Here is a 16607-nt window from a genome sequence, read left to right on the forward strand (position 1 = left end):
CCCAAGACCACTAAGGCTTGGGTCCCCATCCTCAACTGATCTTTGAACGATATGTGCAGGGTGTTCCAGGAGGAACTATTAATAGTCATTGGATTGTTGATAGTGGAGCATCCAGGCACATGACTGGCGACTTACGGCTTCTGTACGACGTGAGAAATATTAGAGGAGGCTATGTCGCATTTGCGGGAGACAAAGGCGGATACATCACTGGAGAGGGAAGTATCTCCAATGGTATTGTGTGCTTTGATAAGATCAATTATGTTCGTCAAATTGATCATAATCTTCTCAGTGTGTCGCAAATCTGCGATAAAAAGTTCACCGTGCATTTTGATGATGCCGGTTGTTATGTGCTTAAACCTAGGTTCAAAATTCCACAAGAATGGATTCTCTTATCGGCTCCGAGAGTTAATGATCTTTATATTCTCGACATGAGCCAAGCGATTACAACATCTGCACAAGTCACTTGCTTTGTCTCAAAAGCCACAGAAAAGGAGTCTATATCTTGGCACAGAAGAATGGGGCACATTCACTTGAGGAAAATGAACCATTTGGTGAAAAACAATCTTGTGAATGGTGTGCCTGTGAGAAGTTTTCATTTACAAGATATCTGTGTCTCGTGCCAAAAAGGGAAGCAAACAAAGAAGTCTCACCCTTTGAAGAAAATCAACACTGTCAGCATACCTCTCGAACGTCTTCATATGGACCTTTTTGGACCTATGAAGCACAAGACAACATTCGGAGATGCTTATTGTTTAGTGGTTACAGATGATTATTCTAGATTTTCTTGGGTATCCTTCATGGCACACAAGAGTGAAACTCCTGGCATCCTCAAGGATCTTCTTACTATGTTGGAGAATCTCTATTCGTTGAAAGTGAAGAGGATCCGAAGCAACAATGGTACTGAATTCAAGAATCAAGTTATGGATGAGTTCTGTACTTCTAAAGGCATCCTTCATGAATACAGTTCTCGTTATACTCCACAACAAAATGGTGTCGCGGAGAGGAAGAATCGGACGATAATCGAAACTGCAAGAACAATGTTAGTAGAGTCGGAACTCCCTGTTCAATTCTGGGGGGAGGCTGTATCGACTGCATGCTACACATTAAACCGAGTTCTTAGAGTAAAGAGACATGGCAAAACTTGCTTAGAACTCCTTCAGAAAAGGAAACCGGATCTTTTTTACCTAGAACCGTTTGGTGCTCCATGTACTATGATTGAGCCGGATGGAAAGTTTGGAGCGAAAGCTATCGAGGGTTTCTTCCTTGGATATGCTACTCCGAATTTTCGTGTTTGGAATCTGGCTACCAAAAAGATTGAGCTATGGAGTGAGGTGAGGGTTCAAAGGTACACGAGTCCTGTTAGGGCTCCGGGTGATCCGTGGATGTTCGATTATGATGGACTTTTTGACTCCTTCAATCTGCCAACCTTTGACGAAGAATCAGCAGCTGCTAGAATGTTGTTTGAAAGCGACAATGCTACTGTCTCGCCATTGGTTAGACCTGTTCTTGTTGACCCACAAGGCTCTTCATCGGTTAACAATACGGTTCAAAATGAGGTATTTGAAGATGCTGCTGATTACAATGAGTCTTCGGAAGATGATGAATATCATGATGCAGCAGAAGGATCTTCAGCTCCAGTTGCTCCTGTTCAAGGTGCCTCTGCTGATACACCTCATGTGCAGAATGTAGACACTGCTGAAGGGAATGCATCCACCTCTACACACATTCCTGGTGTGGAGTTGGTTGTTGATCTTAATCTTAATAATTTGGGTATCAATGCACGTGTGTCAGAAAATCCTGAAATGAGGATTCATGATACCCATCCCCAGCAGAATATTATAGGAGATGTCCATCGCGGTGTGCAGACGCGTAATCAGCTGAGAAACAACCAGAATGCTGGTTTGTATTCAGCCATAAGAGAATCTGGTCTTCAGAATGACTGGTCCTTCGCGTGTTATGTGTCACAAGAAGAACCAAAATCGTGGAAAGAAGCTTTGAAAGATAATGCTTGGGTTGAAGCCATGCAGGAGGAACTGCAGCAATTTCAAAAGCTTGGTGTTTGGAAGCTTGTTGAAAGACCAGAGAACTACAAGAAAATTGGCACTCGATGGGTTTTCAAATGCAAGAAGGACGACCGTGGAGTGGTTATTCGTAACAAGGCAAGATTGGTCGTTCAGGAATTTCGTCAAATCGAGGGGATTGATACAATGAAGTCTATGCACCAGTTGCTCGTCTGGAAGCTATTCGGATCTTTCTTGCTTATGCATCATTCAAAGGATTCAAAGTCTACCAGATGGATGTGAAAAGTGCTTTTCTTCATGGGATAGTTCAAGAAGAGGTGTATGTCGAACAGCCTCCAGGTTTCGAAGATCCTGTCCATCCCAATCAGGTTTGGTTGCTCAACAAAGCTCTTTATGTCAATTAATAGATAATAAACGAGCCGAGCCCAAGCCGAGCTCGAGCTTGAGAAAATACCAATGAGCTGAGCTCAAGCCCGAGTTCTCATAAGTTAATCGAGCTCGGGCTCGGCTCAGCTCGTTTGCACCCCTAATAATGAGTTTGCTTTATCTTGCAAGATGTTTTTCGTCTTACTCTTTAATTTAACTACAATCTTATTTATGTATATTTTCTTTAAGAATGTATAATTCGAGTAAAGATCGATAAGTCCTTGAAGATGTCGGGATGTATGATTGTCGCGGAAAAATTAATGAATTAATAGAAAAGGTGGCTAGCAATCTAGCATTATAAAAAAACAAGAATACTTGCAAGTAGCTATTGACGCGCTTCATATACGTTATGAAGATCCAAAGTAATTTAAAAATACAGAATAGGGTTTAATGTATAACGGAGTTGAAATAGTGATTGTGAATTTTGTATTATATTAGCATATATATACATGCACATTTTGTATTATATTAGCATATATATAAGCAATGGTGCGTTAGGTTCTAAAAGGATTAATTGTAATTTTGGCACTATGCGTCTATGCTTGTTAATATACAATCAATTTTGTGCGCTTCGTTTCTTGTTTTAGTTGACCGGGTTTTTATTGTGGATTGACGCGTTCCTGCCACAACGCAAAGGACTTAATACTAGTTTTGAAGACCACATAATACAAACACAGATAAAGTATTTTCAGAAAAAAGAAAAACAAATACCATTAAAATTAAGCATTATACCTATACAAGTTACCAATAAATCACCGCTAGAGAAATAGGACACTACATGTTTCACAATATATATCTTACTATATAATAAAAGAAACATATAAGTGACACATGTCATTTATTCAGACTATCTATTTTTTCTGATTAAATTAAATAATTTAAAATTTTGAGGATAAATGTTAATCATCAATTCTCAATTAAAGGATAATATTAAATGAAATCTAATCTTTATTATATAATACTAAAATTATTGATTATATTAAATTTAAAAATATTTATTATTGAAAGTCGATTATTTTAAATTTACCCATTTACTGACATATTATTATATTATAATTCATAGCTTAATATATTACGGGTTATAATTTGTTGTTGGGTGAATAAATGGGTATGCTAGAAAATAATAATCTGATTTCTATTTTAAATATAAAATAATGATCGTTAAATTAGATTCTTTGTAGTCTACGAATGCCTTATATAAAACAAAAATTATTAATAAAATAACTTATATTTTTTTTTGAATGGCTAAGCTTTTTTTTCTCTCCATTAATTCTAAACTAAATAACTTTTATGAGTATAGTCTACGAATCTATATCTATACTATATAATAAAACAAACGTATGAGTGACACGTATCATTCATTGAGGCTAACTATTTTTTGTTTTCCTTTATAAGTTATAATTAATAAATAGTACATCGAAATTCATTTTTAAAGACATGTTTTGATGACTGTATGTGTTAACCAATTAAATTACATTTTATTCAACTTATATAATACACAATTTTATTCAACCTTTGTAATACGCAGTTTTATTCAACCTATGCAACACATGTGTTTTTTTTAAGATATAAATTTTTTTATTATTTAATGTATAAAATTATATTTATTCAATCCGTGTGACACGCGGGGTACTAACCTAGTATCTCTTTATTTGAATTGAGAAATAAAATGTACAAGTTAACGAAAGATAACTCCAAAAAATAGACGAGCAAGCAATGGAGTGTGACGCTAGGTTTGGTGACGTAATTAATTTCTAGAACTGCATCAAGTCTTTTTATATAACTTTATCTAATTATAAAAGCAATGCATGATTAACGGGATTAATAGTTAATTAGACAAATTGACGTTTTTAAATTACAAGTGGCACAAAGTTCACATCTACTAATACATTATATAAACACATCACATTTGCATAGTTAATGCATCCTAAGTACCACCATCTATAGCTTTATCATCATAATCATCATCATATATATGGCCTCCACAACAGATACAGTGTTGATTTCAGACCCTAAAGAGCATACATGGGTTGTTGAAATTGACGGCATTTTTAATAATCAGCTCAAAATTGATGATGAATCCCCTTCTGTTTCAATATTCAAATTACCTGAAACTATAACCCAAACAAAACCCGAGGCGTATGAACCACAGCAGATCGGGCTAGGTCCGATCCATCACTTTCGACAGTGGCCATACAAGAAGATGGAGCAGAAAAAACTTGCAGTCATGAGAGACACCCTACAATCTTTCGGTGTTAAGAATTATGACAGCTTTGTCAATGATGTTCGAAACTTTGTCCCCAGTGTTCGTTCATGTTATGACATGTTCCTAGAAGATGATGATGAATCATTGGCTAGGATTTTTGCCATTGATTGTTTCTTCTTGTTTAATCTGTTCGGTAACTATAATAATCCACTATCTGAGCATATACCTTTTTTATTGAACAAAGCATTTGAAACTAGACAATCCCTTGAAGATGTTATAAAGAAGACTTTCTATCCAGATGGACAGATTCCAGAGGCTGTGGACAATCAAAATAGGTGGGAATTGTTACGTGAAGGTCCTCATAGGCAAAATCTAGTTTATGATGCAAAGAAAAGAATGGTGGCAAAAGATATATTGATGGTAGAGAATCAAATTCCGGTTATGGTGTTGAAGTTTGTCGTCGATTGTTTCAATGTTTCATCACCTAGTTCCTCCAGTTCAGTCGATGACTTTTCACCTTCCGTGTTTCGAGTCTTTTGTGAGATCCATTCACCACTTAAGTTGTGTTCGAAGTCACAAGCTCCTTCTAGTGTAGACCACCTTCTCCATTATATGTATTATTCAATTGTAAACAACGTCAAACTCTCTGATGAACCTCCCAAAGATGATCAGCGTTACAAATTTCCTAAGCCTGAGACACCAATTGATTATCAGCCCGACAAAGTTCCTACGAAGACACCAACTGCAGGAAATCTTCCGAATATCAATTCAAAAATTCCACAGAAAGAGATTGTTCAAGCATATTTACAAACTGTCTCCTTTCTAGAAGCTTTCTCGAAAAGTAAAACTCTCATCCCTCCTGCTTCAGAACTTCATTGTAAAGCTGGGTTCCATTTTCACAGCCTAGAAGAAAACGAAGGAATTCAAGATATACGCATCGACGGGAAAAATATTTACCTGCCAACACTTACTTTGAATACAGACTCTGAAGTCATATTAAGAAATTTGGTTGCTTACGAGACAGTGACGGCCAACTCGGATAGTTTCCCACTTAGTGAATACATGGATTTAATGTGTGGGCTCGTCACTAATAAGGATGATGCCACTTACCTCAAAAGTCAAAATGTTATCATAGGTGACATGGGTGCGGCTAAAGTTGCCAGACTCTTCAAAGGGATGAGCGGCTCTACATCGACAATGAAAACCAAAGGGAAATCCAAGTTGCGGCTAGTGATAGATGAAATAAACAAAGTTTATGAGAGCCGACTAAGGACGAAGATATATTTGCTCTTGAAGAAGCTAGCACTTTGGTTGCTACTAGTTTTAACGACTATCGGCAGTTTTGTTGAATATTCATGGAAGATTGTAGCGTTCATGGTTAGCATTATTACTGTGTTCATGTTAACATGGCAATCTTATTGTGACTTTTATGGTTGCGATAAAAACACAGTTACAATGTTGCCGTACGCTTCTAGCTAGCTCGATCGGTCTCAATGTTGAGGCGTTTCTTTTCCATTTGTCATGTGTCTTCTAAGCTGGTTGCCTAAAGTTATTTGGTTATTCAACTATCTTATACAGTAGTTTCAATTTAAAATGTTAAATGGTTTATGAAAACTTTGCAGTTATCATTACTATAAGTTAAAGCATAAGACGATAATCCAATATATATTATTAAATCATACAATAAAAAGACGTCTAGTGTTAGAAAATTAATAATTTCTTTTGACAAAAAAAGCCAAAAGACGTTCTCTAAAATTGGCGTAGATTCCCATCTATCCTAAGAATAATTCGCTTCTTAGTTTGAGACAAACAAATAAATCAATTAGAATATAAAAAAAAATAATCAAAGTTTGCAACATGCTGAGATATACATCGAAAGAACATCTCAATAAAATAGTTATAGATAGTGAATAAATTAAAAGTATATTGCGTATAAATTTATAGATCCAAAGGAGGTGATCAATTTCTAACCGGCCACCCCGTATGGTCTTTAGCAACGAATAAACTTTTTTTTTTGTATCTTGTGATACAAAAGCCTAAAGCCAAAACGGCAAAAACTTCTTAACTAAACGAAAATTGACAAAATAAATACATTTTTTATTGGCCAGCCAAGAAAGCAAACTTTATTAACCAGAGAAAAAACACAACTCATTACTCATTGTTACATGTCAATTAGTCTAGGAACTTAATTGTATTTTTGATAACTAAGGGGACTGAATTTGTAGTCATTTGTTAGCAACCATTAACTCCATTGATTCACAACAACGTTGAAAAATCAAGAAATCATCATAACACCATGGAAGAAGCATGGGACCAGATTATGTCCTTGAGACAAGAAGTTGCAGTCCAAGATTACTGTGTGGTATTTGGGACTTTGCTTAAAATGGTTGATTTCTCAACAGAATTTTCAAAAGATTATGTTGTATATCTTTTCATTTACGGTCTTAAATCGGAAATCAGTGAAGTTCTCAAGCCACATCACATTATTGGCATAAGTTTAAAATTGAAGGATGCAATTTTTAGGGCCACGATACAAGAAATGATTCTGAAATTGGATCCAGTTAAGTGGAATCAAGACTGGACAACAAGAATAGGAGTGGAGACAATGGAAACGAACAAGTCTTATGAAATTGGGATTTCAGAATTTGATGAAATTGAAGATATACATGGGGATGAAATTACATAAGCAAATTCAAGATATGATGATTCATCGGAAACAACTGAGGTAAGTAATTTTATTCTTCAACCGAAAGATAGTCATATGGTCATTTTGGATGTTGAAAAGGATGATGATGTTATAATATCCTTTAATGGTAATGAAAATGATGATAGATATTATGAGGTTCTTATTGATCATTTTAATGATATCCATTGTAACATTAGCAACATTCCCATGGTTGTGAACTTTCGATTGTTTCCGTATTTAATAAATCTTATATTTTATTTAAGAAATACGTAATTTTACAATCGAGCATAGCGATATTCACGACATTTCCGAAACCAAATCCGAGTTACTTATGCCTTAATACCCTTTACATAACCTAAACAATGTGTTAGAAGCCTGTCTTGTAGCTCAATAATGTTGTTGGAGCAAAATGGTTATTTCTGGTAAAACATAAAGCCGATGGTGCAATAGATCGTTATAAAGCCGTCTTGTAGCTCAAGGCTTTAGTCAAATACCAGGATTAGATTTTACACACACCTTCAGCCCGGTTGTTAGAGCGTCTACAATACATATTGTTTTATCCTTGGCCATTATCAATTGGATGTCAACAATGCATTCCTATATGGTCATCTCAGTGAGTCTGTCTTTATGGAACACCCACCGAGTTTTGTCAACCCTAAGTTCCCTAAATATGTTTGCAAATTAAACAATGTTCTCTAATGGTTTTGTATGTAGTCGTGCCGAAACCTCACTGTTTATTTATAACAGGCAGAGATGCATCATGTATCTACTTGTCTATGTTGATGATCTCATCCTTACAGGCAGTCACCAGACAACCATCACCACCTTCATGTCTTGGTTACATCAAGAGTTTGCAATCAAAGACCTTGGGAATATCAACTATTTCTTAGGGCTTGAAGTTGCTTACACCTCCAATAGCCTAATTTTGACTCAATGTAAATATGCCCATGATATTCTTGTTCATGCAGGTTGTCACAACCCCCGACCTTTCCCTAGGCGAGAGCCGTGAGCAGATACAAGTGGTATCGGTGTTTATTAAATTCGCAGCAGAAAACTTATCAGGACCGGGTGCCAGGAAAAATATCAAAGTTCAAAACACCAAATTTTCGTTTCATAAGTTGTGGGATAAAACCCGTATTTACATAAAGGATTTTTCCAACGGATAAACCCTTGATTACAGAACACGTTTTATTCATGTTTACATATCCACTTATTTAAGCTTGAGTGCTTCATAGCACTTTTTCTTCTCTTCACAGTAAATCACCTAAAACGCGTTTTGAAAACATTTAATCAGCAAAAAATACTAATGAGTTCATTCAGTTGTGCAAAAACACATTGTTCTAATTACAGTATTATGAGTTTTTACAGTTGTTTATATCTCACAATATTACTATTGGCTACCTCGTTGTTCAATAGCAAAGAGACCACTTTAATGGTATTTGTCACACGACAGTTCTTGTGACTATGGTCATATCACCATTTGCCTAACCTGTTGTCCAAATAGCAAAGCTTATTGACTAATGTATTCAAAACCCCACATACCGACAGTAGTTTCCTAGTAAGATTACAAAGAATTAATCACTGTAATATAACTACAAAACATTTAGGGTTTTGAAATCATTTTATAAAAGAGAATGACTCACATTGTAGATTTAGGGTTTTGATACTAGCCTTCTGGTTTAATGCTTGGATTCATAATTAAACACAAAAGATAATCACGAGATCAAAACCTACAACGAATGACAAAGTATAGCCATATATAGGCAACACTTAAACATCAGTTGGCTAGGTTTCAATCGATCGGACAGGGTACCGCACCAGTGATTCGAGTTAGTACTCTGATTACGGGCAGAGTTTTAGCACTTCATATATTTGGGTATAATAGCAGTGTGTCGAGAGAGAAAAAGAAAAGGAATTAAACAGGTAAGAATGTCTAAATTTCTCTCAATTGATAGCTGACTGAAAAGAGTCTCAGGCCTCGTGATAACCTAGGGTTATCTTGTCGCGCCCCGTGAGAGTCCCTACCTAGGGCATAGCTGGCATGACACAAAGGGTAGACTTTACACGTGGACGACATGTGTCCGACACGTGTCTCAGGCGGTTTACAGGATCCTCACGGTCTGCGAGGGATCTTTATAAGGTTGCCGTGCCCCGCGATAACCATAAAAACTTTATTTTTTTATTTTTCATGCAGGGTCTCGTCATACACGTTTAGGGTTTCGATTACAGATTGTTGTGGGATCTTTTTGAGGGTTGTTACATCCTCCCTACCATGTTTTAAATCTCATCCTCGAGATTCATTGAAATAAGTGAGGATACTTTTGGTTCATTTCTGACTCTAGCTCCTATGTATACTCCGGTCCTCTTTTCGAATTCCACTTCACTTTGACTAGAACTAACCTCTTGCGCTTGAGATTCTTAATCTTTCTATCTTCAATTTGTAGAGGTTTCTCAACAAACTTCAGTTTCTCATTTACCTCTATGTCTTGAAGAGGTACAATAAAGGATTCATCAGCTAAATATTTCTTTAGGTTACATACATGAAATACATCATGTATAATGTGTACCTGCCATTTCTTCTCCATTTCTTCTGGTAACTATAGCTGATAAGCTACTGGTCCTATTCGTTGGATAACTTGAAATGGTCCAACATATCTCGGGCTTAACTTTCCTTTCTTACTGAATTGGACTACTCCTTTCCAAGGAGAAACTTTTAATAGCACTTTATCTGCAACTTGAAATTCCAATGGTTTACGTCTATGATCAGCATAGCTCTTTTGACGATCTCGTGCTGTTTTTAATCTTTCCTTGATTTGAATTACTTTATTAGTTGTTTCTTGCACAATCTCTGGACCTGATAATTGATTTTCTCCTATTTCTGCCCAACATACTGGAGTTCGGCACTTTCGTCCATAAAGTGCTTCAAATGGAGCAGCATTAATGTTTGTATGATAACTATTGTTATTGGAGAACTCTATTAATGGTAAGTGATCATCCCAATTTCCTCTAAAATCTATTACACATGCTCTTAGCATGTCTTCTAACGTTTGGATTGCCCTTTCACTTTGTCCATCTGTTTGGGGGTGATAAGCTGTACTTAATTTTAATGAAACTATCTCATCTACATATAGCTTAGCTAATCTCTCCATACTAAAGGTTTCCTTCATGGGTAGAAAATGAGCTGACTTGGTGAGTCGATCCACAATAACCCAGATTGTGTCGTCACCCTTTCTTGTTTTGGGTAATTTAGTAACAAAATCCATTGTTATCAATTCCCATTTCGGGAACTGGCATTTCTAATTGTTGAAGTAAACCTGAAGGTTTCTGATTTTAGCTTTAACTTGTGACAAGTTAGACATTTAGAAACGTAACTAGCTATATCTTTCTTCATTCCTATCTACCAGAAATTATTCCTCAAATGTTAATACATCTTGTCACTACAAGGATGCATCTTATACCTAGACTTATGAGCTTCCTCCAAAATTCTTTCTTGTAGGTTCCCTTGGATAGGTACCCAAATTTTTTTCTTATGTGTCCATCTGTTTGGGGGTGATAAGCTGTACTTAATTTTAATGAAACTATCTCATCTACATATAGCTTAGCTAATCTCTCCATACTAAAGGGTTCCTTCATGGGTAGAAAATGAGCTGACTTGGTGAGTCGATCCACAATAACCCAGATTGTGTCGTCACCCTTTCTTGTTTTGGGTAATTTAGTAACAAAATCCATTGTTATCAATTCTCATTTCGGGAACTGGCATTTCTAATTGTTGAAGTAAACCTGAAGGTTTCTGATTTTAGCTTTAACTTGTGACAAGTTAGACATTTAGAAACGTAACTAGCTATATCTTTCTTCATTCCTATCCACCAGAAAATATTCCTCAAATGTTAATACATCTTGTCACTACAAGGATGCATCTTATACCTAGACTTATGAGCTTCCTCCAAAATTCTTACTTGTAGGTTTCCTTGGATAGGTACCCAAATTTTTTTCTTATGGAATCGCAAAATTCCATCAGTTCCTTTTTCTAAATCCTTCATCATTCCTTTTAATCCTTCAGCATCATCCTTGATTGTTGTTTCTTGGGTACTCTTCAATTGATCCATTAACTCTATTTGTAGATGTAATCTGAGAGCACGTGCCCGTTTCGGCTTTTCATGATACTTACGACTTAAAGCATCAGCTACTACATTAGCTTTACCTTCGTGATATTGGATATCACAATCATAGTCACATAAAATCTCCATCCATCGTCTTTGCCTCATGTTTAATTCTTTTCGCCCAAAAATGTATTTTAATATTTTATTATCTGTAAAGATGGTAAACTTACTACCATACAAATAACGTCTCCAAATTTTAAAGGGCAAAAATTATCGCTCCTAGCTCTAAATCATGAGTTGTATAATTTTCTTCATGCTTCTTTAGTTTCCTAGATGCGTAAATAATCACCATGTCACGTTGCATCAAAACGTATCCTAATCCTAATCTAGAAGCATCAAAAAAGACTACAAAATTCTCAGTTCCTTCTTGTAATGCAAGTATCGGTGCGTTTGTTAATTTTTGCTTCAAGGTTGTAAAGGCTTCTTCCTACTTGGGTCCCCATTCAAACTTAACTGACTTGCATGTTAACTTGGTTAACTGAACGACTATCTTTGAGAAGTCTTGAATAAACCGTTGATGGTATCCTGCTAACCCTAGGAAACTTCTGACTTCTGTAGATGACTTAAGGACTTTGCATTTAGTAATTGCCTCGATCTTTGAGGGATCTACATGAATTCTTTCATGATTAATCAAATGTCCTAAAAATTTCACTTCTTGCAACAAGAATTCACACTTAGAAAATTTAGCATAAAGCTTCTCTTTTCTCAACAATGTTAGAAGTACATGTAGATGCTTGGAATGCTCTTCCTCGCTCTTGGAGTAAATATGTATACCGTCTATGATGACAATTACAAATTTATCCAGGTACGATTTACATATTATGATCATCATGTCCATGAATGCTGCCGGAGCATTCGTTAAACCGAATGACCTGTCTATGAACTCGTAATGACCATATCTAGTTCTGAAAGCAGTTTTAGGGATGTCCTCTTCCTGTACTTTCACTTGATGATATCCTGAGCATAAATCAATCTTAGATAAATATCGAGCTCCTTTAAGTTGATCAAACAGATCATCAATCCTTGGTAATGGGTATCGATTTTTGATTTTGACCTTATTCAACTCCCAATAATCGATACACGTACGCATCGACCCATCCTTTTTCTTAACAAACAACACAGGTGCTCCCCGAGGGGATGAACTATCTACCTCTTGAAGTGTTACTTAAACTTCCTCATCCTCAAGAAAGCCTTTGTAAAGCTTAAGCCTTTGTCCATTCACCTTGAAAGGTTCACTGTTTGGACGCTTAATTTCTACGGCTCCATGTGGAAAGATTTGGGTAATGGAAAAAGGTCCCGACCACAATGACTTGAGTTTTTTGAGAAATAACCGAAGTCTTGAGGTAAACAAGAACACTTGATCCCCTTCCTAAAATTCATTAGGTTTGCTTATTTTATCGTGTAAGTTTTTTATGCATTCCTTATAAATTTCAGAGTTGGAGTGTTCTTGATTTCTCATTTCATCAAATTCATTTAACTGATAAAATCGATTTTTACCGGAAGTTTCTTGGTCTCAGTTTACATTTTTTAGTGCCCAGTATTCTTTGTGTGCAATTTCTACTGGGAGGTGACAATTTTTTCCAAAGACGAGCTTATATGGGGTAGTGCCTATTGGTGTTTTATAGGCTGTTCGGAAGGCCCATAAAGCATCGTCTAATTTATCTGTCTAATCTTTTTTATTTTGACCCACAGTTTTCTCTAAGATTCTTTTTAACCCTCGATTGGTTACTTCGGCCTGACCGTTGGCTTGAGGATGAGAGGCGGTTGAAAGATGGTGATTGACCCCATATTTTGATAAAATTTTGTTTAATTGATAATTGCAAAAATGGGTATCTCTATCACTGATAAGTGCTTTTGGAGTGCCGAAATGAGAGAATAATCGTTTTAGGAATTTTACCACAACTCTCCCATCGTTAGTTGGAAGAGCTTCGGCTTCGGCCCACTTGGACATGTAATCAACTGCCACAAGAATATATTTGTTCCCTTTTGACGGTGGGAAAGATCCCATAAAATCCATACCCCAAACATAAAAGATTTCACAAATAAGAATGTCATTTTGAGGCATTTCATTTCTTGACGAGATATTACCTATTTGTTGGCATGTGTCGCATGTTTTAATTAAATTGTGTGCGTCCTTATGGATGGCTGGCAAATAAAATCCTTAATCGAATACCTTACGTGCAGTGTTCATGGCTCCATGATGTCCTCCATACTGTCCCTCGTGACAATGGCTAAGAATCTTTCTTGCTTCTTGACCATGGACGCATCTTCGGATAAGTTGGTTGGCACATATTCTAAAAAGATATGGATCTTCTCAAAAATAGTGTTTTGCATCGGCAAAGAATTTTTTTCTTTGATGATGTGACCAACCTTTGACTAAAATGCCACTAGCGAGGTAGTTAACATAGTCGGTGTACCATGGTTCTTCTTGATATTCGATCATTTCTAAGGATTCGATGGGAAACTTTTCATTGATGAGCTTTTCCCAAGTTAGCTCCAAAGCGGGATCTTCTAAGCAAGATAAGTGATCGGCAGCGGTGTTTTCGGCTCCTCGTTTATCTTTTATTTCAATGTCGAATTCTTGGAGAAGAAGAATCCACCGGATTAAACATGGTTTAGCGTCTTGTTTTATGAAAAAGTATTGAATGGCGGCCTGGTCCGTATAGACTACTGTTTTAGAAAGCATAAGATAGGAACGAAATTTATCAAAAGCAATACTACGGCTAGTAACTCTTTTTGGGTGGTTGTATAATTTTCTTGGGCATCGTTAAGAGTTTTACTTACATAGTGTATTGGGTGAAAGTGTTTTTCTTTTCTTTGTCCTAAGACAGCTCCAATTGCAAAGTCGCTCGCGTTGCTCATGATTCCAAAAGGTAGTTTCCAATCGGGTGCTATCATGATTGGTGCGTTGACTATCATTTCTTTTAGTGCAAGAAAAGCCATATTGCATTCCTTGTCAAAGATGAATGGGGCATCTTTTTCAAGTATTTTGTTAGATGTCTAGAGATTTTTGAAAAGTCTTTGATAAATAGCCTATAGAATCCGGCATGCCCTAGGAAACTTCGAATGGCTCGAACAGAGGATGGGGGAGGTAATCGGGAAATAGTATCTATTTTTGCTCGATCAAATTCCATTCCCTCGCTTGAGATTTTATGACCGAGTAATATTCCTTCAGTTACCATGAAATGGCATTTTTCCTAGTTAAGGGCGAGGTTAGTCTCCTCACATCGGGATAGCATTCGTTCAGGATTATCGAGGCATTGGTCAAATGAATCTCTAAAGATAGAAAAATCGTCCACGAAAACTTCCATGGTTTTTTCTATTATGTCGTGGAAGATAGCCCCTATGCAATGTTGAAATGTTGTGGGGGCATTGCATAGACTAAAAGGCGCGTGTCGATAAGCAAAAGTTCCATAGGGACATGTAAAGGTTGTTTTTTCTTGGTCCTCCGGTGCTATGGGAATTTGAAAATACCCGGAGAAACCATCTAAAAAACAATATAATTTATGACCGGATAGTCTTTCTAGCATTTGGTTGATGATTGGTAAAGGAAAGTGGTATTTCCTTGTTGCCTCGTTTAATTTACGATAGTCAATACAAACTCTCCATCTGGTGACGGTTCTTGTTGGTATAAGTTCATTTTTTTCATTAGTTACTACCGCATACCTCCCTTTTTTGGTACTACTTGGACGGGACTTACCCATGGGTTATCGGAGATATGGTAGATAAGTCCAGCGTCTAGTAGCTTGATGACATCATTTTTAACCACTTCTTGTACGTTTGGATTTACTCTTCTTTGTGGTTGTATTAACGTTTTATAGTCATCTTCCATTAAAATTTTGTGTGTGCACATGGAAGGACAGTTTTTTTCAAAAGTTTTATTAATTTTTCATTTTCAAAAAGTGTTAGTTTTGAAGAAATGATGACGGGGAGCTTGCCATGTTCGTTTAAGAATGCGTATTCTAGACCTTTTGGTAGCTCCTTGAGTTCAAGTGATAGTGGGCCTTCAAGGGACCGCTTATTTTCTTCTTTATTAAGATTGATGGCCGAAAAGGTTTGTTTAATGATGTCTTCCTCTTCGACGAGTTGTTCCTCTGTTTCTACCGAATCGGATGGCTTTGCTTCATCTTCAATTAGGGGGTCTCATTGCCAATTGGATATTTCATTGATTGGTCAAGATTGGCATACCTTTTGTCAGCCCCAAATTGAAGTGGTATGTTGTTTTGCTTCCGGTTGACTAAGGTTTGATGGGTTTTTGTGAACGATTGTCCCAACACGAGGAGAACATCATCTAGGATGATAAAGTCAGTTGGTACTCCCGTTTCGTTTGTTTGAATTAAGACATCCTCAACCATTCCCGTGGCTTTTATCATTTTTCGGTTAGAGAGAAAAATAGGGATTTTAAGAAGAGAAAAACCACTAGTACCTAATTTTTCGAAAATATAGTTTGGCATTATGTTTACACAAAGATCTTTATCAATTAGCACATTACTAACAAAGATGTTTTGAAAAAACATGGTACTGGTTTTATGTTTAGTTCATGGTGTTCATCTTGTATTAGCGAAGTTTGATCATTTGTTAATGCAATGCTAACTAATTCTTCGATTTTAGTAGTAAGGTTTAACTCTTTTAAAAACTTGGCATGAGAAGATACCAAACAATGATTTTCAAAAGACGGTTGTAAAAGTGAATTTCTTAAAAGTTTTGTTCTATTTTAAACTCATTACTTTTAGACTTACCTTCTTTGTGGTTTGGTTCATGCGTGAGTTTTTTGTTTTGTGTTTCTTCTATTTTTACCTCTTCGATTATTACCTCTTTTGTACAAATGGTCTCCTCCTTTTCGCGAGATCTATTAATTAAGAGCTCTAAATTCTTGAGACTTTGTATACGGTTTTCGGCTTCGGGAAAAATATTGGTGGCGTGTCGTATGTTTCAAACGGATTAGTATCCCAGTTAAAGCTTGACTTTGCGAGCTTAAACCTTGGTTCTTCATATGTGGTGTATAAGGGTAATAGCTGAAAAAGGTAACAATGTTGTAATGAATGGATTCACCGCAAATGGTACAATATGGTTCCTCATAATCATCCTCAATATAGTAGCAGTAATCT

General features: G+C 36.4%; 1 protein-coding gene across 1 annotated transcript; it reads left to right on the forward strand.

The window, feature by feature from the left end:
• Positions 1-4422: 4422 nt before the first annotated feature.
• Positions 4423-6132, forward strand: LOC110883412 (putative UPF0481 protein At3g02645). The gene has a single exon (XM_022131175.1). It carries the CDS (start codon positions 4423-4425, stop codon positions 6130-6132), a length of 1710 nt encoding a protein of 569 aa, XP_021986867.1.
• The last annotated feature ends 10475 nt before the right edge of the window (positions 6133-16607 follow it).

Source organism: Helianthus annuus, chromosome 10, assembly GCF_002127325.2.
Source record: "Helianthus annuus cultivar XRQ/B chromosome 10, HanXRQr2.0-SUNRISE, whole genome shotgun sequence".
Classification (NCBI taxonomy): domain Eukaryota; kingdom Viridiplantae; phylum Streptophyta; class Magnoliopsida; order Asterales; family Asteraceae; genus Helianthus; species Helianthus annuus.